This window comes from Pristiophorus japonicus, chromosome 30, assembly GCF_044704955.1.
Source record: "Pristiophorus japonicus isolate sPriJap1 chromosome 30, sPriJap1.hap1, whole genome shotgun sequence".
Lineage (NCBI taxonomy): Eukaryota > Metazoa > Chordata > Chondrichthyes > Pristiophoridae > Pristiophorus > Pristiophorus japonicus.
Window position 1 is genome coordinate 13,428,284 of NC_092006.1, and position 27,605 is coordinate 13,455,888.

General features: G+C 54.1%; 1 protein-coding gene across 2 annotated transcripts; it reads left to right on the forward strand.

Annotated features, from left to right (window-relative positions):
- On the forward strand, positions 1-26,888 carry polr3glb (RNA polymerase III subunit GL b). 2 transcript variants are annotated; one of them, XM_070868705.1, is made up of 8 exons: positions 1-104; positions 1,141-1,277; positions 5,380-5,509; positions 6,544-6,612; positions 10,392-10,448; positions 18,666-18,739; positions 19,634-19,744; positions 26,412-26,888. In XM_070868705.1, exons 2-8 carry the CDS (start codon positions 1,164-1,166, stop codon positions 26,496-26,498), a joined length of 642 nt encoding a protein of 213 aa, XP_070724806.1. In that variant the 5' UTR covers positions 1-104; positions 1,141-1,163; the 3' UTR covers positions 26,499-26,888. The 2 variants fall into 2 exon arrangements, with proteins under 2 accessions (XP_070724806.1, XP_070724807.1); XM_070868706.1 differs by lacking the exon at positions 1-104 and adding an exon at positions 121-197.
- The last annotated feature ends 717 nt before the right edge of the window (positions 26,889-27,605 follow it).

Consider the following 27,605-nt stretch of genomic DNA (forward strand, 5'->3'; position numbering starts at 1 on the left):
CCGCCCCCGATCGTCACGCTCAGTGAGACCCCGCCCTCCTCCTGTCACTCACTCACTGACCCCGCCCCCTGTGCTGGCGGGCCGGGGTCGCGGGGCGAGTTGAGGTACGGGAGGCCGAGGCCTGGGGCCCGCGTTAGGCCCAAGGCGCAGTTTGCGGGCCGGGCCGGGCGGTGTGTGGCCGGGGGCCGGGGCCCAGGGTCAGTGTGAGCCAGACGCCGCAGTGTGGGAAAGGGGCAAGCAGGCAGCGCACAGCAAGATCCCACACAGCGCCATGACCCGAGGATCGGGAGCCCGGGGGGGGGAGAGGGAGGAGAAGGCAATTGACGGGGAGATAGGGGGAGGGGAGAGGGGAGAGGGGGCGGGCGGGGCGATTAGGGGGTGGGGCGATCGATCCGGAGGGCAATCGGGGGAGGAGCAATCGGGGGAGGGGATGCGATCGAGGGAGGGGGGGAGGGCGATCGATCCGGAGCGTGATCGGGGCAGGGAGGGCGATCGGGGGAGGGAGGGCGATCGGGGGAGGGGGAAGGGCGATCGATCCGGAGGGCGATCGGGGGAGGGGGTGCGATCGGGGGAGGGCGATCGATCCGGAGGGCGATTGGGGGAGGGGGTGCGATCGGGGGAGGGGGGGGAGGGCGATCGATCCGGAACGCGATCGGGGCAGGGAGGGCGATCGGCGGGGGGGGAAGGGCGATCGATCCGGAGGGCGATCGGGGGAGGGGGTGCGATCGGCGGCGGGGGGGGGGGAAGGGCGATCGATCCGGAGGGCGATCGATCCGGAGGGCGATTGGGGGGTGGGGGGAAGGGCGATCGATCCGGAGGGCGATCGGGGGAGGGGGAGATCGGGGGAGGGGGTGCGATCGGGGGGGGGGGCGATCAATCCGGAGGGCGATCGGGGGAGGGGGAGATCGGGGGAGGGGCGATGGGGGGAGGGGCGATCGGGGGAGGGGGTACGATCGGGGGGGGGAAGGGCGATTGGGGGAGGGGGTGCGATCGGGGGGGAGGGGCGATTGGGGGAGGGGGTGCGATCGATCCGGAGGGCGATCGGGGGGGGGGAAGGGCGATCGGGGGTGGGGGGGGCGGGGTGAGGGTTGGTTTGGCCGCAGTGGTCTGCTCTCGCTAACACTGCCGCTCGTGTCCCAGGATGGAGTGAGGAACCGGCGACAATGAGCGGCCGAGGGCGAGGCCGGGGACAGATGACCTTCAACGTGGAGGTGGTGGGGATCGGGAAAGGGGAGATGCTGCCCCCACCCACCCTGCAGCCACCTCCGCTGTATCCGGTGAGAGCTTGCGCCGGGGCGGGGGGGGGGGGGGGGGGCAGGGGGCAAACCACAGTGACCCTCGATTAACCCTTCGTCCCCGCCCCTCCCCCGCCATCCCTCGCCCCCCCCCACCCCTCGCCTCTCGCCCTGCCACCCCTCACTGGAATCATGGCTGATCTGTATTGTAACCCCTCTATTTGTACAGGCCATGGGGTCTAGGTTCAAGGGGGCACCCAACCAAATTCACCATGCAGCACTTCCCAGAGCAGAATGAGTGTTCGCTGCCATATTGTACCCTTACCCCCTTTTTGGGGGAGAGCGTTCCAGAATCCCACAGCCCTTTGTGTGAAGAAGTGCTTCCTGGCATCACCCCGAATGGCCGGGCACTAATTTTAAGGTGATGCCCCCTTCTTCTGGATTTCCCCCCACCAGGGGAAACAGTCTCTCTCTATCTACCCGAGCAAATCTTCTAAACGCCTTGGGGTTGAGGTATGTTCGTTTTATCAAGGCAATCGAGGCGGAATCGGCTGATCCGCCATGATCTTATTGAATGGCGGAGCAGGCTCAAGTGGCCGACTCCTGCTCCTATTTCTTACGTTCACCAGCGAAGAAGATCGGGGAACTTTACAGGTAAGTGAGTTACGTCCACAGCCACTTGTGTTCGTGTTTTGCGGCATCTCGTACGCTGTTTGAAGATTCAGTCGGCTTGAATCGACCCTCACTGACAAAGCTGGCCAATAACAATTGCAAGATTCTGCCGATTGCTCTGGTTCAGTAAGGCTCTTCAAATTGCTCTGATTTTCGTCGGTGTACAGGTGCTGGTTGGCGCATTATAATCGTTTGTCATATCAAAAAATATTTAATTTCCTTAAGTGACTAGTATACACCAATGAAACTATGAAATGGTTCAGTCTACATTTTTTAAAGTCATTTTCAGTGATTCGAAATCATACTCACAGGCAGACGACTGCACACCCTTGTTCCAAATGCTGAATTTTGCTGATAAATGCATTTTCAGATGAATTCACAAAACTGCCCCGCGTTACCGCTCATTCATACATCAAGGATTTCTCTGAATGGAAAAAAAAAGGAATCGGTTGTGTTCTATTACGCTGATCACCAGCGTTGGCTCATTGAAGGTTTTCTGATGGTGGTTCTGCAAATCACTTTTACTGGAAACTCGGAGCCTGACCTTAACCAGCGCAATTTCAGGCACATTTTTGGGCCCGTTTCCCGATTGTCCCCACAGCCGAAACTCTACGCCCTCTGTTGGGGTAAAAGGAAGACTTCTCTCCCTCGGGGCGGACGACATCACCAACGATGTCTCCGCAAGATCCTGCGGATCCTCGGAGTCCTCGACCAGGCCAACATCCCCAGTATTGAAGCACTGACCACATTCGATCAGCTTCGCTGGGCAGGCCACATAGTTCGCACGCCAGATACGAGACTCCCGAAGCAAATGCTTTACGCGGAGCTCCGTCGTGGTAAACGAGCCAAAGGTGGGCAGCGGAATCGTTACAAGGACACCCTCAAAGCCTCCCTGGTAGAGTGCGACATCACCACTGACACCTGGGAGTCCCTGGCCGAAGACTGCCCGAGGTGGAGAAAGTCCATCCGGGAGGGCGCTGAGCTCTTCGAGTCTCAACGCAAAGGGCGTGAAGAGGCCAGGCGCAGGCAGCGGAAGGAGCGCGCGGCAAACCAGTCCCACCCACCCCTTCCCTCGACGAATGTCTGTCCCACCTGTGACAAGGTCTGTGGCTCTCATATCGGACTGTTCAGCCACCAGAGAACTCACTTTGGGAGTGGAAGCAAGTCTTCCTCGACTCCGAGGGACTGCCTCTGATGATGATGACTATAGGTAATCGACACCTCGCCCGTCGCCCTCCGTATAACGACCACAGAATCAAACAAACAAAACCTTCAATTTAGCCGACTTTATTTCGAGCAAATGCAAGGGAAGGTTCACTCGTGGAACCTTCAAAATACAAGAGGTTTTGAGTATAATTTCTACAGGTTTTTGGAGAGGAGCTGCCCTCCTACAAAATCATCGATAGGCCTATTGCTATCAGCAGAGTTACATTGATTTGTCGTCACTTATCAGACTGGCTCTGAGTGGTACATCTCCCATCATATGTTAATTGTGTTGTTCCATGATTTGCACTTTGCCACAGTCTGTATGACGCCTGAAGTAACTGTTCCCAAAATACTGGCTTTCTTATCTGTTCCTCAGAGACTTCGAATCAAAATTGTAACCACTGCCTTTGGCAGTTTTGTTAAGGTTAACCATACAGTTTTAATGCGCTATAAGTGTGCTCTACCGACATAAGCAAGTGTTACATACATAGGCAATTATTCCTCAGACCCTCCTTATACTGATTACTTCACCACCTTCAGCGTTGTGTTATGACCACCTATCTGTCTGCTCTTTGCCAGCTACAATTCTATATCCCTTATACCCTCGATCAGATCGTCCTTCAATCTTCTACACTCGAGGGAACACGAGCCCAGTCTGTGCGGCCTGTCCTCAGGATTTAACCCTTTCAGCCCTGGGTACCATTCTGGGTAATCTGCCCCGCTCCCCCTCCGGGACTGATATACCCTCCCCGAGGGGCAGTTACTCCCCACGGGGTCTGACCAGAGCTCTGTACAACTGCAGCATCCCTTCCTCCCCTCTCTATTCCAGCCGTCGCGAGAAAGGCCTTTAACGATTTTTCTCCCTGTCCACGAGCTTTTAGTGATCGCCGTACTGGGCCCCCTGAATCTCTGCTCCTCCACAGTTCCCAGCTTCTCACCATTTAGACAATCCTCTGATCCATCTTTCTTAGATCCAAAGTGGATATCCTCACACTTGTGATCACAATATTAGGTTTAGAGTAAAGGGCAAGGTAAAACCAAACGTGAAATGATTCACTTGGCGGTGAGTTGGTGAAGGATCTGACATGGGTGGATTGAGAACGAAAGAGTTATATTTATATAGCACCTTTCCCGACCACCGGACGGCTCAAAGGGTTTTACAGTCATTGAAGTACTTTTGGAGTGTAATCACTGTTGTAATGTGGGAATCGCGGCCAATTTGTGCACAGCAAGCTCCCACACACAGCAATGTGATAATGACCCAGATTATCTGTTTTAGTGATGTTGGTTGAGGGATAAATATTGGGCCCAGGACACCGGGGAGAACTCCCCCTACTCTTCTTCCAATAGTGGCCCCGGGATCTTTTACATCCACCTGAGAGGGCAGACGAGGCCTTTAATGTCTCATTCGAAAGACGGCATCTCTGACAGTGCGGCGCTCCCTCAGTACCGCCCCTCCGACAGTGCGGCGCTCCCTCAGTACTGCCCCTCCGACAGTGCAGCACTCCCTCAGTACTTCCCCTCCGACAGTGCAGCACTCCCTCAGTACTGCCCCTCCGACAGTGCGGCGCTCCCTCAGTACTGCCCCTCCGACAGTGCGGTGCTCCCTCAGTACTGCCCCTCCGACAGTGCAGCACTCCCTCAGTACTTCCCCTCCGACAGTGCAGCACTCCCTCAGTACTGCCCCTCCGACAGTGCGGCGCTCCCTCAGTACTGCCCCTCCGACAGTGCGACGCTCCCTCAGTACCGCCCCTCCGACAGTGCGGCACTCCCTCAGTACTGCCCCTCCGACAGTGCGGCACTCCCTCAGCACTGCACTGGAGTGTCAGCCTAGATTTATGTGCTCAAGTTCCTGGAGCGGGACTTGAACCCACAACCTGCTGACTCAGAGGAGAGTTTACTGCCCACTGAGCCATGGCTGAAAACTGTAGGCTATCAGTAATTGAAGAATGGGACTTCAAAGAGGAGATAGTTTGGGCACAGAGTAGACACAGTCCCATGAGGGAGAAAGGAAGGAGCTCCCTGGATGACTAAAGATGTAGAGATTAACATTAAACAGGAGGCTATGTGCAAAGTAGAACTGAGAAAGGAAATACGAGGGGCAGAGAGAGTGTGAGAATAGACTGGCAGCTGACGGGGTCTGAGGGGGGCTTGGGTGGCCTGTGCCCCGGGTCGTGTGCTGCCTCCGAGGGTCAGGGGACATTCTGGGAGAGATGGGGGGGGTGTAGTCTTTAGCCCAGCTCAGTGCTGTTTCTCTCTGCCTCAGGCCCTGGAGTTCAAGGCGGTGCCCCTGCAGTCAGGCGAGGAGGCCGAGTATATGCTGGCGTTGAAGCAGGAGCTGCGGGGAGCCATGAGGAGTCTGCCTTACTACGTCAAACCTGCAGCACCTAAGAAAGGTACACGGGCGTTCGGTGTGTGTCCCGCGCTCCACGCTCTCCAGTGAGTGGCCCTTGGCCTCAACATCACTAAATGGCACCTTGTGGGGGTTTGAAGGCTGATTTGCAACTCGGTGACCTGCTCCCCAGAAAGGCAAGAGGAGGACTAACACTTGGGGAGGACTCACAGCTCAGATCCCCAATTGCTAGGGTTTCGTTCAAGTTGGATGTTAGTGAGTATGCATGAGAGAGTGCGCCTTTGTGTGTGTGTGTTAGTGAGTGCAAGAGTGTTTGTGTGTGTGTGTGTATGTGTAAGTGAGTGTACATGAGAGAGTGCGCCTTTGTGTGTGTGTGTGTGTGTGTTAGTGAGTGCAAGAGTGTTTGTGTGTGTGTGTATGTGTAAGTGAGTGTACATGAGAGAACGTGCTTTGTGTGTGTGTGTATGTGTTAGTGTGTGAGAGAGTGCAAGAGTGTTTGTGTGTGTGTATGTGTAAGTGAGTGTACATGAGAGAGTGCGCCTTTGTGTGTGTGTGTGTGTGTGTTAGTGAGTGCAAGAGTGTTTGTGTGTGTGTGTATGTGTAAGTGAGTGTACATGAGAGAGTGTGCTTTGTGTGTGTATGTGTTAGTGTGTGAGAGAGTGCGTTTGCGTTAGTGTGTGTACTTTGTGTGCGTGTGTGTTAGTGAGTGCATGAGAGCGTGCGTTTGTGTGATTTCACTCCGTGGTGATTTCGGTCGGCGGTGAGTTGGGAGTTTCCGTCTAGATCCTGGTTCTCGAACCCTACTTGTCGAATCACTCAGCACCCCGCAGACACTGCTGGATCAGTCACCTTCCCACCAGGTGGTTATTGTCGCAGTATTATGCCCTGTGTCACTCGCTCGGCAGGACAATGTGTGGCAGCTATTAACATTACCAGTAAAGCAGTACATGAGCTGCTGGGGAAAGCATGCTGTTCACACTGAGGGCTGCGACGGTCACTTTAGTTCCACATGCGGTGATCAGAGGGCCAGATGTCTCAGCTGTTGCAAACCGTTCTGATGTCTTGTTGTCTCCACAGATATTGCACGTTACTCTGATAAGTACCAGTCCTCTGGGCCGACCGACAACACCATTGAGTGGAACCCCGGTGGGTGAGACAGCTTTTATCCTCTCTTTATTTCACCTACAGCCTGAGCTTGCGTGAGCTCCCTGTGTCTCTTCATCTGCAGGGCGGCATTGAAGCCGAGATTTCCTCCACCGAAATATTGGCAAGACCAAAACCATCGTCTTCGGTCCCCTCCACAAACTCTGTTCCCCAGCCACTGCTGCCATCCCGCGCCCTGGCCGCTGTCTGAAGCTGAACCAGACTATTCGCAAGCTCGGCGTCCCTGCTTGACCCTGAGCTGACCTTCTGACCACGTCTCCGTGCCATCACCCGTCTCTGCCCCTGCCTCTCCTTACCTGCTGCCGAAACCCTCACCCACCCTTTTGTTGCCACTAGACGCGACTATTCCCACGCTCTCCTGGCCGGCTTCCTACCACGCACGATGCGTAAACTTCAGCTCATCCGAAACTCGGCAGCCTGTGTCCTAACTCGCACCGAGTCCCGCTCACCCATCACCCCCTGTGCTCGCTGCCCCGTGTCCCGCTCACTCATCACCCCCTGTGCTCACTGCCCCCGTGTCCTAACTCGCACCGAGTCCCGCTCACCCATCACCCCCTGTGCTCACTGCCCTGTGTCCTAACTCGCACCCAGTCCCGCTCACCCATCACCCCCTGTGCTCACTGCCCCGTGTCCTAATTCGCACCGAGTCCCGCTCACCCATCACCCCCTGTGCTCACTGTCCCGTGTCCTAACTCGCACCCAGTCCCGCTCACCCATCACCCTCTGTGCTCACTGCCCCGTGTTCTAACTCGCACCGAGTAACGCTCACCCATCACCCACTGTGCTCGCTGCCCCCGTGTCCTAACTCGCACCGAGTCCCGCTCACCCATCACCCCCTGTGCTCACAGCCCCGTGTCCTAACTCGCACCGAGTCCCTCTCACCCATCACCCGCTGTGCTCACTGCCCCGTGTTCTAACTCGCACCGAGTCCCGCTCACCCATCACCCACTGTGCTCGCTGCCCCCGTGTCCTAACTCGCACCAAGTCCCACTCACCCATCACCCCCTGTGCTCACTGCCCGTGTCCTAACTCGCACCCAGTCCCACTCACCCATCACCCGCTGTGCTCACTGCCCCCGTGCCCTAACTCGCACCCAGTCCCGCTCACCCATCACCCCCTGTGCTCGCTGCCCCGTGTCCTAACTCACACCCAGTCCCGCTCAACCATCACCCCCTGTGCTCGCTGCCCCGTGTCCTAACTCGCACCGAGTCCCGCTCACCCATCACCCCCTGTGCTCGCTGCCCCCGTGTCCTAACTCGCACCGAGTCCCACTCACCCATCACCCCCTGTGCTCACTGCCCCATGTCCTAACTCGCACCGAGTCCCACTCACCCATCACCCCCTGTACTCGCTGACCGACATTGGCTCCCGGTCCGGCAACGCCTCGATTTCAAAATTCTCGTCCTTGTTTACAAATCCCTCCAGACCCTACACCCCTCCCTATCTCTGTAACCTCCTCCAGCCCCTACACCCCTCCCTATCTCTGTAACCTCCTCCAGCCCCTACACCCCTCCCTATCTCTGTAACCTCCTCCAGCCCCTACACCCCTCCCTATCTCTGTAACCTCCTCCAGCCCCTACACCCCTCCCTATCTCTGTAACCTCCTCCAGCCCCTACACCCCTCCCTATCTCTGTAATCTCCTCCAACCCCACAACCCCCCAAGATCTCTGCGCTCCTCTAATTCCGCCCTCCTGAGCATCGCTGATTTCCATCGCTCCACCATCGGTGGCCGTGCCTTCAGCTGCCTGGGCCCCAAGCTCTGGAACTCCCTCCCTAAACCTCCCCCACCCCCGCCCCCTCCCTCCTCCTTTAAGACTCTCTAACCCTAACTCTTTGACCCAGCCTTTGGTCATCTGCCCTAATATCTCCTTATGTGGCTCGGTGTCAAATTTTGTCTGATAATCGCCACTGTGAAGTGCCTTGGGACATTTTAGGAGATAAAGGTGCTATATAAATGCAAGATGTTGTTGTCTCCTTTCCTGTTCCCTTTCAGAGGTAATGGTCTGTCAAAGTTGAATGAAATTGGGCACCGAGATGAATGGAAAGAACTGCACATTGATCAGAAATGATGTATTTGTGTAACCTCCTCCAGCCCTACAACAACTCCCCTGAACTTTCTGTTGCTACAACTTACACCCCCATCACCCCACCATTGGCCCCTTGTCCCCACACTGCGGAATTCCCAGCCTGAACCCCGCCACCTCTCCTTTACATCTCGCGTCTTTGGCCCAGCTTTCAGTCACTGCTCCATTACCTCCTTTAGCTCAGTGTCTGTCTGTTCCTGCGCTCTCAGTGAACAGCTTGGGACATACCTCTCAGTTCTGTAGAAGTGGAAGTCTTTGTGAGTCCGGATAAAGGAAAGAAAGACCTGCATTTGTATAGCGCCGTTCACGACCACTGGATGTCCCAAAGCGTTTTGCAGCCAATGAAGTACTTTTGGAGTGTAGTCACTGTTGTAATGTGGGAAACGCGGCAGCCAATTTGTGCACAGCAAGCTCCTACACACAGCAATGTGATAATGACCCAGATCATCTGTTTTAGTGATGTTGGTTGAGGGATAAATATTGGCCCCAGGACACCGGGGAGAACTCCCCCTGCTCTTCCAATAGTGGCCCCGGGATCTTTTACATCCACCTGAGGGGGCAGACAGGAGAGCAGTGAGGTTTAGCGTCTCATCCGAAAGACGGCACCTCCGACAGTGCGGCATTCCCCCAGTACTGCCCCTCCGACAGTGCGGCGCTCCCTCAGTACCGCCCCTCCGACAGTGCAGCACTCCCTCAGTACTGCCCCTCCGACAGTGCGGCACTCCCTCAGTACTGCCCCTCCGACAGCACAGTACAGTGCTCCCTCAGTACTGCCCCTCCGACAGTGCGGCGCTCCCTCAGTACTGCCCCTCCGACAGTGCAGCGCTCCCTCAGTACCGCCCCTCCGACAGTGCGGAGCTCCTTCAGTAATGCCCCTCCGACAGTGCAGCGCTCCCTCAGTACCGCCCCTCCGACAGTGCGGAGCTCCCTCAGTAATGCACCTCCGACAGTGCGGCGATCCCTCAGTACTGTCCCTCCGACAGTGCGGAGCTCCCTCAGTACCGCCCCTCCGACAGTGCGGCACTCCCTCAGTACTGCCCCTCCGACAGTGCGGAGCTCCCTCAGTACTGCCCCTCCGACAGTGCGGTGCTCCCTCAGTACTGCCCCTCCGACAGTGCGGCGCTCCCTCAGTACTGCCCCTCCGACAGTGCGGAGCTCCCTCAGTACTGCCCCTCCGACAGTGCGGCGCTCCCTCAGTACTGCCCCTCCGACAGTGCGGAGCTCCCTCAGTACTGCCCCTCCGACAGTGCGGTGCTCCCTCAGTACTGCTCTGGGAGTGTCGGCCTGAATGAGGTGCTCGATGTCTGGAGCGGGACTGGAACCCACGACCTTGTGACTCGCAGGTGAGCGTGTACTGTGTCGTGCGGTGCGCGCAAACCAGCGTCACCGAAACCCGACGAACTGCTCATTCATCTGTTACTGGGATCTTGCTGTGTGCAGAATGGCTGGCCCCTTTGCTTGGATAAGGACAGTTACTGCGCGTGAAAGCAAGTGGATGTGGATCACTTTGAAGGTTTCGGAGGTATGTGAGGGAGCCCTGTGTAAATGCTCGGACTCTTATGTACTGTGTGTGCTCTGCCCTTGGGGGCGGTGTCTCGCCACCGGACGTTTGTGGCTGTCACAAGCTCGGGGCCGTCCCACTGCACCTCCCAGCCAATCAATCTCTGCCGTTTCAGACTGGCGACGGTTACCACGGGAACTGAAGATCCGGATACGAAAGTTGGCCAAAGACAGTGAGTATGGCGGGTCCAGGCATTAGGTGGTCTTACAGGCCGCAAAGGAACTGCCTTATCCCCCACTGTATATCTCCCTCTCCCCGAGCCCCCCCCCCCCCCCCACTCGCCGGGGCCCCTCCCACTCCCCGGGGCCTCCCTCTCCCACTCCCACTCCCCAGGACACCCCCCCCCCCCCCCACTACCCAGGGCCCCCACCCTCCCAATCCCCAGGCCCACTCCCTAGGCCCCCCCCCCACTCCCCAGGGCCTCCCCCTCCCCATAGCTCCCCCTCCCATCCCCCAGGGCGCCCCTCCTACTCCCCGGGGCCCCCTCCCTCTCCCCAGGGCCCCTCCCCCATTCCCCATGGCCCTCATCCCATTCCTTGGGGCCTCCTCTCACTCCCCACGGACCCCTCCCACTCTCCAGGGCCCCTCCCCCATTCCCCATGGCCCCCATCCCATTCCCTGGGGCCTCCTCTCACTCCCCACGGACCCCTCCCACTCTCCAGGGCCCATTCCCCATGGCCCCCATCCCATTCCCTGGGGCCTCCTCTCACTCCCCACGGACCCCTCCCACTCTCCAGGGCCCCTCCCCCATTCCCCATGGCCCCCATCCCATTCCCTGGGGCCTCCTCTCACTCCCCACGGACCCCTCCCACTCTCCAGGGCCCCTCCCCCATTCCCCATGGCCCCCATCCCATACCCTGGGGCCTCCTCTCACCCCCCACGGACCCCTCCCACTCTCCAGGGAGCCCCCCACTCCCCAGGGCCCCTCCCCCACTCCCCCAGGTCCCCCTCCCACTCTCAGAGCCATTCCTGCCCATCACCAGTACCCCCCCACCCCTCCCCCAGGTGGGCTTTAGCTATGAAAGTACAGCTGGTTTGACTCGCCTTTGTGAGGATGATCTACTTCAGTTGTCGCAGGTCCATAACCCGTGGCGATCACTGCCCGGGGGCAGCGGTGATTGGGTCTGGATCAAGAGTCTCAAACTCAAACTCAATCGCATAACGGGACGGTTTGACTTCAAATGCACTTCCCGGGGGCCACACAGGTTTCTCTTCCCGGGTCCCACACCTTAACCATGAAATCATATGCCCCACTAACAACTCTTCGTCCATCGTATTGTACATACCGCACTGCTGCAGCGTGACCCATCAACACGTGCAAACACTGCCCTGTTTCAATGTCCCAGACATGAGGAGTAGCATCTCGAGACCCACTCCCAACTCTGTAATGTTAAACAAGGGCCATGGAATTCGGGGTACAACAGAGCAAGTTAACCAGATAGAGATCAACGTTAGTTTGCTTCAAATTCATCATCATAGGCAGTTCCTCGGAGTCGAGGAAGACTTGCTCCCACTCTAAAAGTGAGTCCTTAGGTGGCTGAACAGTCCAATACGGGAGCCACGGTCCCTGTCACAGGTGGGACAGACAGTGGTTGAGGGAAGGGGAGGGTGGGACTGGTTTGCCGCACGCTCCTTCCGCTGCCTGCGCTTGGTTTCTGCACGCTCTCGGCGACGAGACTCGAGGTGCTCAGCGCCCTCCCGGATGCACTTCCTCCACTTAGGGCGGACTGGTCTTTGGCCAGGGACTCCCAGGTGTCAGTGGGGATGATGCACTTTATCAGGGTGGATTTGAGGGTGTCCCTGTAACGTTTCCTCTGCCCACCTTTGGCTCATTTGCCGTGAAGGAGTTCCAAGTAGAGCGCTTGCTTTGGGAGTCTCCTGTCTGGCATGCGAACAATGTGGCCCTGCCCAGCGGAGCTGATCAAGCTAATTTGCTTCAAATTATAAGCCATTTGTTCGTGAAATATCCTCCTGATTGCAAGTTTACTTATTAATACAATTTGGAATATTGTAATTTCAGTAAGTGGGGGCATAATCCTATCGCTTTTCATTGAGGTGATTGCAGCACATAGTGTGGAGGGATGACCATATATCGTGTGAATACATTCGCCAGAATCTGAATTCCATACTTTCAACGTTCGGTCAGTGGATCCACTGATGATGATATTGCCTCTCATCTGGGATGACCAGACACCACCCGTATAGAAACATAGAAATTTACTGGGCAGAAGGAGGCCATTCCGGCTCATTGTGTCCGCGCCGGCCGACAAAGAGCCGCACGGCCCTCGGTCAACAGCCCTGAAGGTTACATATAAACCCACGAACAATGACGGAAAGCAAAGGGCACCCAGCCCAACCAGTCCGCCCCACACAACTGCGACACCCCTTACACTGAAACATTCTACACTCCACCCCAACCGGAGCCATGGGATCTCCTGGGAGAGGCAAAAACCAGATAAACACCCAGGCCAATTTAGGGAGAAAAAATCTGGGGGGAAAAGTATGTCCCACTAACGTTCTTAAACACCGCAAATAAGTGGGAAATAACAAAAGAAATAAAATAGCTCTTACAGAAAACCCAATATATACACATCCCATAGAATCCTGAAAGCTGATGTCACTGAATCCTCAAATCCCTCGGCCAAATATGGTATGAAACAGTTTACCAGCTGTTGTAAATCTGCGTCTCTGTTATCATTTCCTTTTGAAAGCAAAAGACTTGAAAAGCCTTAAAAGTTTATCTTAAAAGCAGGCCATTTGGATAAGTGCCGTTGAGTGCCAAGTATGGTTCCGCACCTTGCCTATTTCAGCTGTGTTAGTTTAAGGAAGGATTTCAGTTAAGCAGCTTGAAAAAACACAGAACCAGTTCAACTCTTAAAATTCGGAAATCTGAAACGCAGACAGTGTTCCCACTGCAATCCAAATACATTCAATGTGTGCAAAAACATGGCAGGTTCTCCGAATCCAGAGTAAATGCCAACACTGCGGAGGCAGTTTTGTTCAATGTGGTTGATTTATGTACTAATGACGGTACTTGTAATGAGAACAGAAACGTTTCCACAGGCAAATAATAATAAACTGATTGAAGAAAGATATTGTAGGTTTCGATCAAAGGTGATGGAAATAATACTGCAAAATGTGTTCAGCATGTGCCTTTTACGAAAGGGAAAAAATGCACTTTGGACAAAGGAAAGGAGGTACAGGAATATGTAGGTTGGAATATGCTGAAGACAAATGTCCTTTTTGCTTCACCCACATTTTCTTGACAGACAGGGTGTCATCACCATGGGTGGTCTCTCGAAGCGAGGATAACTTGTTTCCACGCCAACAAAGGACGAGTTCACAGGTGTTTCAATGAAGAACCCGAACTACATCCTGAAGGGTGGAAGGTGCCTGTGGGTGGATTGTTTTAACGTGGGGTGACCGTTGCACACCAGCCACCACACGGGCTTGACCGAGCGAGGTCTTGGTCCAGGGGCAAGGGTTAACCAGGACGACTGGAGACAGCTCTGCTGCACGGACCGAGTGCGCGCACATATCGCACAGTGTGGGCTGGGCCCATGCTGCCCCCGGGCCCCGAACTCACGTCCCTCTACAATCTCTCGCCGCTCCCTCGCCCCGACCTCGCCGCTCCTGCTCTACCTGCCCGCGCTCCAATCACCGACCTGGACCTTGGTGCCGTCACTCTTCGCTGCCGTCGCCCTCCTGCACCAGCTCGTGCTGCTCCCTGGAGTGGCCACCACGCTGCTCCCTGGAGTGGCCACCACGCTGCTCCCTGGAGTGGCCACCACGCTGCTCCTTTTTTGGCTCCGACCTGCTGCTGATGGTCGCTCGCAGGTGCAGGCCATAAAAGGAGCGGTGAGCGGAGGCCCCAGAGCAGCGGGGAGGCCCCGACCTGTGGGAGACTGGGTCTGACACCTTAGTGACTCCTTACGCAAAAATTAAACCACGTGACGGGCCAGAGGAAGGGACTTGGGGGGGGGACGGGTCCGGCCCATGGGCCGTATGTTTGACACCCCTGGTCTAGCTGGCTATGCGCAGTGGGGGATGTGTGTTGGAGAGTAGTGAACTCAGAGCAGGGAGAGCGCGATGGATTGAGATGAAGGTTGAGATCACCGAGGAGGAGAAACATAGAAAATAGGTGCAGGAGTCGGCCATTCGGACCTTCGAGCCTGCACCACCATTCAATAAGATCATGGCTGATCATTCCCTCAGTACCCCATTCCTGCTTTCTCTCCCTACCCCTTGATTCCTTTAGCCGTAAGGGCCACACCTAACTCCCTTTTGAATATATCTAACAAACTGGCATCAACAACTTTCTGTGGTAGAGAATTCCACAGGTTCACAATTCTCTGAGTGAAGAAGTTTCTCCTCATCTTGGTCCTAAATGGCTTACCCCTTTCTGACCCCTGGTTCTGGACTTCCCCAACATCGGGAACATTCTTCCTGCATCTAACCTGTCCAATCCTGTCAGAATTTTATATGTTTCTATGAGATCCCCTCTCATTCTTCTAAATTCCAGTGAATATAAGCCTAGTCGATCCAGTCTTTCTTCATATATCAGTCCTGCCATCCTGGGAATCAGTCTGGTGAACCTTCGCTGCACTTCCTCAATAGCAAGAATGTCCTTCCTCAGATTAGGAGACTAAAACAATATTCCAGGTGTGGTCTCACCAAGGCCCTGTACAACTGCAGTAAGACCTCCCTGCTCCTATACTCAAATCCCCTCGCTATGAAGGCCAACATACCATTTGTTTCTTCACCACCTGCTGTACCTGCATGCCCACTTTCAATGACTGATGTCCCATGACACCCAGGTCTCGTTGCACCTCCCCTTTTCCTAATCTGTCACTATTCAGAAGTTGCTCTGCAGAGCCTGAGGGAGGAAAGCAGTGAATATAGCTCAGTGAGGGTGGTGAATCTTTGGAATTCTCGACCCCAGGGGGATGTGGATGCTCAGTATATTCGAGAGAGATCGATAGATTTATGGGCCGCAGGAGAAGGGATATGGGGATCGGGAGGGGAAGTGGAGTTGAGGTTGAAATCAGCTGTGATCTTATTGAATGGCGGAGCAGGCTCGAGGGGCCGAATGGCCGACTCCTGCTTCTATTTCTTACGTTCCTGTGCGAGAAACTTGGCATGGTACCTGGTAGGCGCTAGAGAACGGGAATTTTAAAGGAGAGGCGAGAGAGGTGCAAGAAGGTGAGGTGAGGTGTGTGCATGCAGGTACAGCAGGTGGTGAAGGCAGCAAATGGCATGTTGGCCTTCATAGCGAGAGGATTTGAGTATAGGAGCAGGGAGGTCTTACTGCAGTTGTACAGGGCCTTGGTGAGACCACACCTTGAATATTGTGTACAGTTTTGGTCTCCTAATCTGAGGAAGGACATTCTTGCTATTGAGGGAGTGCAGCGAAGGTTCACCAGACTGATTCCCGGGATGGCAGGACTGACATATGAAGAAAGACTGGATCAACTCCGCTTATATTCACTGGAATTTAGAAGAATGAGAGGGGATCTCATAGAAACATATAAAATTCTGACGGGATTGGACAGGTGAGATGCAGGAAGAATGTTCCCGATGTTGGGGAAGTCCAGAACCAGGGGTCACAGTCTAAGGATAAGGGGTAAGCCATTTAGGACCGAGATGAGGAGAAACTTCTTCACTCAGAGAATTGTGAACCTGTGGAAGTCTCTACCACAGAGAGTTGTTGAGGCCAATCGTTAGATCTATTCAAAAGGGAGTTAGATGTGGCCCTTACGGCTAAAGGGATCGGGGGGTATGGAGAGAAAGCAGGAATGGGGTACTGAGGGAATGATCAGACAGAATGGTGGTGCAGGCTCGAAGGGCCGAATGGCCTACTCCTGCACCTATTTTCTATGTTTCGATGCTTAAAGGAGGATAAAATGAGGAGCAAGGGAGAGACCAAGGTGTGATTTGGTGACACGATCCACACTGCCATTGCAGCACTTCGGGCCCGGCATGTCGGGAAGGTCATCCTCAGAGGCAGTCCCTCGGAATCGAGGAAGACTTGCTTCCACTCTAACAGTGAGTTCTCAGGTGGCTGAACAGTCCAATACGAGAACCACAGTCCCTGTCACAGGTGGGACAGACAGTGGTTGAGGGAAGGGGAGGGTGGGACTGGTTTGCCGCACGCTCCTTCCGCTGCCTGCGCTTGGTTTCTGCACGCTCTCGGCGACGAGACTCGAGGTGCTCAGCACCCTCCCGGATGCACTTCCTCCACTTAGGGCGGACTGATCTTTGGGCCAGGGATTCCCAGGTGTCGGTGGGGATGTTGCACTTTATCAGGGAGGCTTTGAGGGTGGTCCCTGTAACATTTCCTCTGCCCACCTTTGGCTCGCTTGCCGAGTCGGAGTTCCGAGTAGAGCGCTTGCTTTGGGAGTCTCGTGTCGGGCATGCGGACAATGTGGCCCTGTCCAGCGGAGCTGGTCGAGTGTGTCATCACCCCTCAACCAAGTTTCCATCTCTTTACCCAGAGAGCGGTGAGAATGTGGAACTCGCTGCCGCAGGGAGGGGTTGAGGCGAATAGTATCGATGGATTTAAGGGGAGGCTGGATAAACACATGAGGAGGAAGGGAATAGAAGGATGTGGGGATGGAGAGGGGTGGGAGGCTGGTATAGAGCATAAACCCCGGCACGGAGCGGTGGGGCCCAATGGCCTGCTTCTGTGCCGTATATTGTATAGTTCTATACAATTGTATGCACGCTCCTGGATGGCAAGGGCCTTGTTCATAAGTGAACGGACATTGTGGAGGGAGATGCTGAGAGGGGCGGTGATAGCTGGTCTGCTGACAGAGTCCACAGAGTCAGCGCTGGGAAGGGTGAGTGAGACGGGAATGAGGTTGGGGAGATAAGTCCCCGGCAGGCGAGCTGGGTGGCTGAGAGGGGAGGTTGGGACAGTCACCGAGGTGGTGATGGGTGCCTCGATGGGCCCTTCAGACGAGGCAGTGGGAAGCTGTGGGCTTATCCAAGAGGGAGTCAAGCCTGGGATGGCGGCAGTAGAGTAGATAGGTTGAGGAATGGCGGTGGGTTGGAATACAGATCGAGGGGGTCTAAGTACCTGAGAGGGGAGTGGGGGGGCCTGACTGGGTAACAGGAAGGGGAGGAACATAAGAAATAGGAGCAGGAGTCGGCCATTCGGCCCCTCGAACCTGCTCCGCCATTCAATACGATCATGACTGATCTGATCATGGACTCAGCTCCACTTCTCTGCCTGCTCCCCATAACCCTTCACTCCCTTATCGCTCAAAAATCTGTCTTATCTCCGCCTTAAATATATTCAATGACCCAGCCTCCACAGCTCTCTGGGGCAGAGAATTCCACAGATTTACAACCCTCTGAGAGAAGAAATTCCTCCTCATCTCAGTTTTAAATGGGCGGCCCCTTATTCTAAGACCATGCCCCCTAGTTCTAGTCTCCCCCATCAGTGGAAACATCCTCTCTGCATCCACCTTGTCAAACCCCCTCATAATCTGATACGTTTCGATAAGGTCACCTCTCATTCTTCTGAACTCCAATGAGTAGAGGCCCAACCTCCTCAACCTTTTCTCATAAGTCAACCCCCTGATCCCGGAATCAACCGAGTGAACCTTCTCTGAACAGCCTCCAAAGCAAGTATATCCTTCCTTAAATACGGAAACCAAAACTGCACGCAGTACTCCAGGTGTGGCCTCACCAATACCCTGTACAGTTGGAGCAGGACTTCTCTGCTTTTATACTCCATCCCCCTTGCAATAAAGGCCAACATTCCATTGGCCTTCCTGACCACTTGCTGTACCTGCAGACTAACTTTTTGTGGTTCATGCACAAGTACCCCCAGGTCCGGCTGTACTGCGGCACTTTGCAATCTTTCTCCATTTAAATTATAATTTGCTTTTCTATTATTTCTGCCAAAGTAGATAACGGTGGGAGGAGACCGGAGAGGAGGGGTCACGAGGAACAAAAAGGGACAGAATTAATAAGCTCACGTTGCAGCGGTAGCCAGAATGAGCACGGAAGGAACAGAGAGGGACTTGGGGTTTACAGAGCATGCCTGGGATTGGGAGAGGAATGTGCTGGGAACACGGCACACTTCCTCTAGTCTGATCAACAACTGTTCCTCGCCACTCACTGCTTCCTGTCCCTTAGCCAACATTGTATCCACACAGCCACTGCCCCATTAAACCCACCGGCTTTCATTTTGCTGACACGCCTATTACGCGGCAGTTTGTCCAACGCCTTTTGAAAGCCCGCATACTCAACATCAACTGCACTGCCCTCATCAACACTGTCCATGACTTCATGCAAGAACTCAATCCAGTTTGTCTCACCCGCTTTGCTGTTAACAGTCTGTGCCGGCTGCCGTTTTCTAACCCACGTTCTGTACTTGCAGAAGTCCCGGCCATCGGCCGGAAAATAATACCAAGGACAAGTGTGGAGAAAGAAGAAATCATCAAAAAACTGGAGGTAAAGCAGGGCGTGGGTGGCGAGGGTGTATCGGCACTGTGCCGGTAAACAGGGCGTGGGTGGTGAGGGTGTATCGGCACTGTGCCGGTAAACGGAGTGGGTGGTAAGGGTGTATCGGCACTCCCGGTAAACAGGGCGTGGGTGAGGGTGTATCGGCACTCCTGATAAACAGGGCGTGGGTGGTGAGGGTGTATCGGCACTCCTGATAAACAGGGCGTGGGTGGTGAGGGTGTATCGGCGCTCCCGGTAAAGGAGGGAGTGGGTGAGGGTGTATCGGCACTCCCGGTAAACAGGGCGTGGGTGGTGAGGGTGTATCGGCACTCCCGGTAAACAGGGCGTGGGTGAGGGTGTATCAGCACTGCCGGTAAACAGGGAGTGGGTGGTGAGGGTGTATCGGTGCTCCCGGTAAAGGAGGGAGTGGGTGAGGGTGTATCGGCACTCCCGGTAAAGGAGGGAGTGGGTGAGGGTGTATCGGCACTCCTGGTAAAGCAGGGAGTGGGTGAGGGTGTATCGGCACTCCTGGTAAAGCAGGGAGTGGGTGAGGGTGTATCGGCACTCCCGGTAAAGCAGGGAGTGGGTGAGGGTGTATCGGCGCTCCCGGTAAAGCAGGGAGTGGGTGAGGGTGTATCGGCACTCCCGGTAAAGCAGGGAGTGGGTGAGGGTGTATCGGCACTCCTGGTAAAGCAGGGAGTGGGTGAGGGTGTATCGGCACTCCTGGTAAAGCAGGGAGTGGGTGAGGGTGTATCGGCGCTCCCGGTAAAGCAGGGAGTGGGTGAGGGTGTATCGGCGCTCCCGGTAAAGCAGGGAGTTGGTGAGGGTGTATCGGTACTCCCGGTAAAGCAGGGAAAGGGTGCGATTTGCAGCCATTTTGTTAATTCGGGAAATTATTCCTAGACTTTGGAGAAGAAGGAGGAAGCACACAGCTCGGAAGAGGAGGGTGAGCAGGAGAAAGAGGAGGAGGAGAAGGACAATGAAGAGGAGTATGACGAGGAGGAATTTGAAGAGGTCAGTCGCTTAACTTCACGGGCAAGCAAGCCTCCCCTAACTTTTCAGTTCAAGGTGGTCAGGTCCAGGACTGAAACAGCATGACCTTAAATTTCCCCACAGTATTCTCAGGCCCATGTTTCCGTCTGTGACTGCTTAATCCTGGACCTGCCCCGGGCCCTCATTTGCTGGGCCCATCAGAGAATGATACAGCACAGAAGCAGACCGTTCAGCCTGTGCCAGCTCATTGAACGTCGCACTTCTCCCTCTTTCCCCGTACCCCTGTGGATTCCCCCACTTCAATACCATTGAAACTGCCTCCACCGACCGGTCGGGCAACGCGGTCCAGATCGGCGTGTAAAAAAAATGTTTCCTCTGTTGCATCTGGTTCTTTTGCCAATCGCAGAATGAACAGAGGTCATCCCAGACCAGAAGCGTGTGCGATACTAGAGCCTGCCTCCGGCCCTCTGAGAAACTGCCCTCAACTCCTGCTCTCTGTTTCTGTCCTTGCAACCAATTTGCTGCCCATTCCCCCTCTTCATCTTCTCCAATTGCCTCCTGTGTGGGACCCTGTCAAAGACTTTCTGAAAGTCCATGTGAACCCCATCCATCCGATGTGTCACCTCGAGGAAGGACCCCCATCAGGTGCATGAGCGTCAGCTCCCTTCCTGAAATCATGTTGGAACATAAGAAACAGGGGCAGGAGTCGGCCTTCGGGCCTGCTCCGCCATTCAATAAGATCATGGCTGATCTCCACCTTCCCGAACTATCCCCATATTCCTTAATTCCGCAAAATATATCGACCTCTGTTTTGAATATACTCAACGACTGAACATCCACAGCTGTCTGTGGCAGAGAATTCCAAAGAGTCACCACCCTTTGAGTGACAACATATTAACAACAACAACAACTTAGATTTATATAGCGCCTTCCACGTAGTGAAACGTCACAAGGCGGTTCACAGGAGTGTTAAAATTTGACACCGAGCCACATGAGGAGAAATTGGAGCAGGTGACCACAAAAGCTTGGTCAAAGAGGTAGGTTTTAAGGAGCGTCTTGAAGAAGGAGAGAGAGGTAGAGAGGCGGAGAGGTTTAAGGAGGGAGTTCCAGAGCTTGGGGTCAAGGTAACAAGGCACAGCCACCAATGGTTGAGCGATTAAAATCAGGGCAGAAATAGAGGAGTGCAGACATCTCGGTGGGGGGGGGGGGGGTCTGGTTGTAGGGCTGACGGAGATTACAGAGATAGGGAGGGGGCGAGGGCCATGGAGGGATTTGAAAACAAGGATAAGAATTTTGAAATCGAGGCGTTGCTTAACCGGAAGCCAATGTAGGTCAGCGAGCACAGGGGGTGATGGGTGAGCGGGACTCGGTGCGAGTTAGGACACGGGGGCAGCGAGCACAGGGGGTGATGGGTGAGCGGGACTCGGTGCGAGTTAGGACACGGGGGCAGCGAGCACAGTGGATGATGGGTGAGCAGGACTCAGTGCGAGTTAGGACATGGGGCAGCGAGCACAGTGGATGATGGGTGAGCAGGACTCAGTGCGAGTTAGGACATGGGGCAGCGAGCACAGGAGGTGATGGGTGAGCGGGACTCGGTGCGAGTTAGGACATGGGGCAGCGAGCACAGGAGGTGATGGGTGAGTGGGACTCGGTGCGAGTTAGCACACGGGGCAGTGAGCACAGGGGGTGATGGGTGAGCGGGACTCGGTGCGAGTTAGGACACGGGGCAGTGAGCACAGGGGGTGGTGATGGGTGAGCGGGACTCGGTGCGAGTTAGCACACGGGGCAGTGAGCACAGGGGGTGATGGGTGAGTGGGACTGGGTGCGAGTTAGGACACGGGGCAGCGAGCACAGGGGGTGATGGGTGAGTGGGACTCGGTGCGAGTAAGGACACGGGGCAGTGAGCACAGGGGGTGATGGGTGAGCGGGACTCGGTGCGAGTTAGCACACGGGGCAGTGAGCACAGGGGGTGATGGGTGAGCGGGACTCGGTGCGAGTTAGCACACGGGGCAGCCGAGTTTTGGATCACCTCTAGTTTACGTAGGGTAGAATGTGGGAGTGCGCTGGAATAGCCAAGTCTAGAGATAACAAATGAGGGCTTCAGCAGCAGATGAGCTGATTTCTCCTCAACTCAGTCCCAAATGGCCGACCTCTGATCCTGAGACTGTGACCCCTGGTTATAGACTCCCCAGCTCGGGGGAAACATTTTCCTAGCATTAACCCTGTCAAGCCTCTAAAGAATAATTTTATGTTTCAATGAGATCACCTCTCATTCTTCTAAACTCTCGGGAATATCGACCCGATCTACTCAATCTCTCCTCGTAGGGCAATCCCCCCATCCTGGAAATGAGGCTAGTGCACCTTTTCTGCACTCCCTCTAAGGCAAGTATAAACTGCACACAATACTCCAGGTGTGGTCTCACCAGGGCCCGATATAATTGTAGTAAGACACCTTTACTCTTATACTCAAATCCTCCTGTAATAAAGGCCAGCATACCATTTGCTCTAACTGTTTGCTGTACCTGCAGGTTAACTTTCAGTGATTGGTGTACAAGGACACCCAGGTCCCTCTGAACACCAACATTTCCCAATCTCACCATTTAAAAAATACTCTGCTTTTCTATTTTTTCTACCAAAGTGGACAACTTCACACTTGCCCACATTATATTCCATTTGCCATGCTCTTGCCCACTCAGTAACCCGGCCTATTTCTCTCTGCAGCCTCTCTGCATCTTCTTCACAGCTTACTGACCCACCTAACTTTGTATCATCAGCAAACTTGGATATGTTACACTCAGTCCCTTCATCTAACTCATTAATATAGATTGTAAATAGCTGGGGCCCCAGCACTGAACCCTGCGGCACCCCACTAGTTACAGCCCTGCCAACCCGAAAACGTCCTGTTAATTCCTACTCTCTGTTTTCTGTCCATTAGCAGTGCTCAATCCATGCCAATATCTTACCCCCAATCCCATGAGCCCTATTTTTATGTAATAACATCAGAAATAGGAGCAGGAGTAGGCTATACGGCCCCTCGAGCCTGCTCCGCCATTTAAAACGATCATGGCTGATCTGATCATGGACTCAGCTCCACTTCCCTGCCTGCTCCCCTTATTCCTTTAAAGGTTAAGAAACTGTCTATCTCTGTCTTAAATTTATTCAATGTCCCGGCTTCCACAGCTCTCTGAGGCAGCGAATTCCACAGATTTCCTCCTCATCTCAGTTTTAAATGGGCGGCCCCTTATTCTAAGACCATGCCCCCTAGTTCTAGTCTCCCCCATCAGTGGAAACATCCTCTCTGCATCCACCTTGTCAAACCCCCTCATAATCTGATACATTTCGATAAGATCACCTCTCATTCTTCTGAATTGCAATGAGTAGAGGCCCAACCTACTCAACCTAAGTGTCCTGTTACCAGTCCCTATAATAGAATCCAGCGTTTTACCTACTACTGATTCGGGCAAGTTTCTCTTTTTTCCTTCCTCCTTTCTTAAAAAGCAGGAATTGTCGCCACTTCTATTAATTTCTCCAGTACTATGGGGCAGACTTTCACCTTCATTTTAGTCGGTTTTCTCGGCGATGGAGCTGTTTTTCGATGAGTAACCGCACGGCGACAGTTCGCCCCGTTATTTTTGAAAGACCTCCGCCCACATTTTGAAAAGGCCGACGGGGAGCAGACCCCCCCCCCCCCCCCCACGTTGTCCCGCCGAGAACATCCCCAGGCTCCAAGTTTGGCCTCAACGGGAGCCCGTGCACACCGCCCAGGAAAACAGGCCGGGAGGTGCGCATCCTGCAAAGAAAGGTAAGTTAGAGGATTTTTTATTATTTTTAAAATTCTAAAATGGTGACTACCTTCAAAACCGTCTTGAGAGTGTTTTATAACTGTTTTTTAGGTGAAAAAATATATCTTTTTTAGTTTTCCCCCCTCCCTAGGCCCAACCGCAGCCTCGGACTAAATTTTAAATACTTACCATCCATTCCGGTAAGAGCCGCCCGTTTTTCCTCAGTTTCAGCTTTTAACCACTGAGAAACCGCCGAGAATCCTGGTGCAAGATCCATTTTCTCGCCGGGCGGTATATCTTACCTTTATTGCGGAAATTTTCACCAGTGTTATTTGCAGAACCTTGGCAGTGTTTCTGGGCAGCAATCAGGTGGTGAGGGGCCTCAGGGAAAGTCTTTACTTATACTGATTTCAGTTCCTCATTGCCTCGAGACCCTTGGTTCCCTGTTGTTTCCAGAATGTTTTTTGTGTCTTGTACCGTGAAGGCAGATGCACAGTATTTGTTTAATATCCCTGCCATTTCCTTCCTGGCCATTATAATTTCTCCTGTCTCTGCCTCAAATGGGCCCACATTTACTTTCACTAATCTCTTCCCATTTGCATACCGATAGAAACATTCACAATATGTTTTTCTGTCTCTCGCTAATTTACTCTCATATTCTTTTTTCTCTTTCCTTATCAATTTCTTGGTGCTCCTTTGCTAAATTCTAAAATCCTCCCAAACCTCGGGCTTCCTGCTCTTTTTGGCAACATTATAAGTCTCTTCCTTTGATCTAATACTATCTTTAACTTCTCTTGTTTGCCACGGTTGGACCACGTTTCCTGTGGGGTTTTTGTGCCTTAAAGGAATGTATATTTATTGTAAATTATGTAATAATACTTTAAATGCTAGCCATTGCGTGTCTACCGTCGTACCTTTTAATGTGTCCCAATCTCCCTTAGCCAACTCGCCCCTCATACCTACGTAGTTTGCTTTGTTTAGATTTAAGACCCTAGTTTCGAACTTAACTAAATCATTTTCAAACTCAATATAAAATTCTATCATATTATGATCACTCTTCCCTAAAGGCCCCTTTAGTACAAGTTTATTCATTAACCCTTTCTCATTGCACAATACTAGATCTAAAATAGCCTGTTCCCCAATTGGTTCCTCAACATACTGATCTAGAAAACCACCTTGTATACATTCCATCAACTCGTCCTCCACACTATTATTGCAAGTTTGGTTTACCCAGTCTATATGCAGATTAAAGACCCCCCCCATGATTCCTGTATTACCTTTGTTACATGCACCTCTGATTTCCTGATTGATACTGTACCCTACATTACCACTACTGTTTGGGGGCCTATAAACAAATCCCACCAATGTTTCCTGTCCCTTGCTGTTTCTTAGCTCCACCCAGACTGATTCTACTTCTTGATTTTCTGATCCAGGTTCCTTTCTCTCTGCTGTCTTTATCCCATCCTTTATCAGGGCTACCCCTCCGTTTCCATGTTGCCTGTCTCTTCTAAAAGTTCAGTGTGCTGGGAATATTTAGTTCCCAATCTTGGTCACTTTGCAGCCACTTCTCCGAAATGGCTATGAGATCAAATCTGTTAAATTCTATCTGCGCTTTTAATTCATCTATTTTGTTGCGAATGCTTCATGCATTCAGATTTAGTGCCTTTAGCTTTGACTTTTCACGATACTTCCCTGATGTCTCCTTAGTCACTGATGCCCCCTGACCTTTGTTACTCTCTCGGTCCCTTCCTGACCCAGTGTGCTTAGTTTTACCTCAAACTCTGCTCTGCTCTAGAGCCTTGACATTTCTCTTGCTGCTTTTAAATTTATTCCACTCGCTCCCCCCCCCCCTTCATTAGTTTAAAGCCCTGTCTACTGCCCGAGTTATTCGATTCGCCAGGACACTGGTCCCAGCCCGGTTCAAGTGGAGCCCGTCCCAGAGATTGATACTTTTGAGGTTCTGCTGTTTAATTTGGACCCTAACTCCTCAAACTCTTTCAGCAGAACCTCATTCCTATTTCTGCCGATGTCGTTGGTTCCTACATGGACCATGACAATTGGATCATCCCCTTCCCACGCCAAGTTCTTCTCCAGCCGCGAGGCACTTTAACCCTGGCACCGGAGCAGGCAACACATCCTTTGGAACTCCCAGCCATGGCTGCAGAGAACAGTATCAATCCCTCTGACTATACTGTCCCCTACCACAGCTACATTCCCTCTCTTTCGCACCCCCTCTCTCACCCCCCTCTCTGGCCCCCCTCTCTTCCCCCCCTCACCCCCCTCTCTCCCACCCTCTCTCACCTCTCTCCCCCCCCCTCTCTCGCCCCCTCTCCCCCCCCCTCTTGACCCCTCTCCCCCCCTCTCTCCCCCCCCTCTCTTGCCCCCTCTCTCTCCCCCTCTCTCCCCCCCTCTCTCGCCCACCTCGCTTGCCCCCTCTCTCCTCCCTCCTCCACTCTCCTCCCCCCCTCTCTCGTCACCCCTCTCACTCCCCTCTCGCCCCTCCCCCTCGCCCCTCCCCTCTCGTCCCTCCTCCCTCTCTCCCACCCTCTCTCGACCCCCTCTCACTCCCCTCTCGCCCCTCCCCTCTCGCCCCACCCTCTCGTCCCTCCTCCCTCTCTACCCCCCCCTTTCTCGCCCCCTCTCTCCCCCCCTCTCAACCCCTCTCCCCCCCTCTCTCGCCCACCTCGCTTGCCCCCTCTCTCCTCCTCCCTCCTCCACTCTCCTCCCCCCTCTCTCGTCCCCCCTCTCACTCCCCTCTCGCCCCTCCCCTCTCGCCCCTCCCCTCTCGTCCCTCCCCCCTCGTCCCTCCCCCCTCTCTCCTCCCCCCCTCTTCTTCCCTCTCTCCCCCCCCCGCCCACTTGCTGCTTGTGCTGTGTAATGTTTCTGCGGGCTTTCTGCTTGTGCAGGAGACGGATTATGTCATGTCGTACTTTGATAACGGTGAAGAGTTTGGGGGCGACAGCGATGATAACATGGACGAAGCGATCTACTGAGAGCTGGAACCAAGCCGCCCGCCTGTGATGGGCAGAATGGCAGCACCACGCGAATCACCCTCACCGTGCTGCCCACTAACCTTCAATGAAGTTTACTGTACAGAGCTGCGTGTTACAACTCTCCTGAAATATCCAGGAAAATCCACGTCACCCATCTGTTCCCCAGTGTCGCTGGCCCCAGGTGTGACTGCCCCAGCCTTGGTGAACTGTATGGTGAAATCCCCCCCCCTCCCCGGTGAATTGTATGGTGAAATCACCCCTCCCCCCCCCCCGGTGAATTGTACGGTGAAATGCCCCCCCCCCCAGTGAATTGTATGGTGAAATCACCCCTCCCCCCCCCCCCCGGTGAATTGTACGGTGAAATGCCCCCCCCCCCAGTGAATTGTACGGTCAAATCACCCCTCCCCCCCCCCGGTGAATTGTATGGTGAAATACCCCCCCCCCCCCGGTGAATTGTATGGTGAAATCAACCCCCCCCGGTGAATTGTATGGTGAAATCACCCCCCCCCCCCGGTGAATTGTATGGTGAAATCAACCCCCCCCCCCGGTGAATTGTATGGTGAAATCACCCCCCCCCCTCGGTGAATTGTATGGTGAAATCACCCCCCCCTCGGTGAACTGTATGGTGAAATCACCCCCCCCTCGGTGAATTGTATGGTGAAATCACCCCCACCCCCGGTGAATTGTACGGTGAAACCCCCCCCCCCCCAGTGAATTGTACGGTGAAATCCCCCCCCCCCCTGGTTAATTGTATGGTGAAATTACCCCCCCCCCTCGGTGAATTGTACGGTGAAATCCCCCCCCCCCCCCCCCCCCCCGGTGATATGTGTCTGTTGCAGGAGGGTGTTCCTACCCTCCAGGATGTTTTTATTAATCCTCATTTTATAGAGTGTCTCGTTTTCAGGCACACCTGGTCTGTTTAACTGTTAGTGAGATAGTTTTGTTCAAACACCGTGGATGTTGATATTGAAGAGCAGCTGATTTGTGGCTTGGCCGTCAGATCTGGGCTGGGGTAAGGGCTCTGGTGTCTGGCAGTCCCCTCTTAATCATATTGTGTGCAATCACACTTCGTTCCTCAGTCAGACCTCTGGTCTACAGGCATTGCTC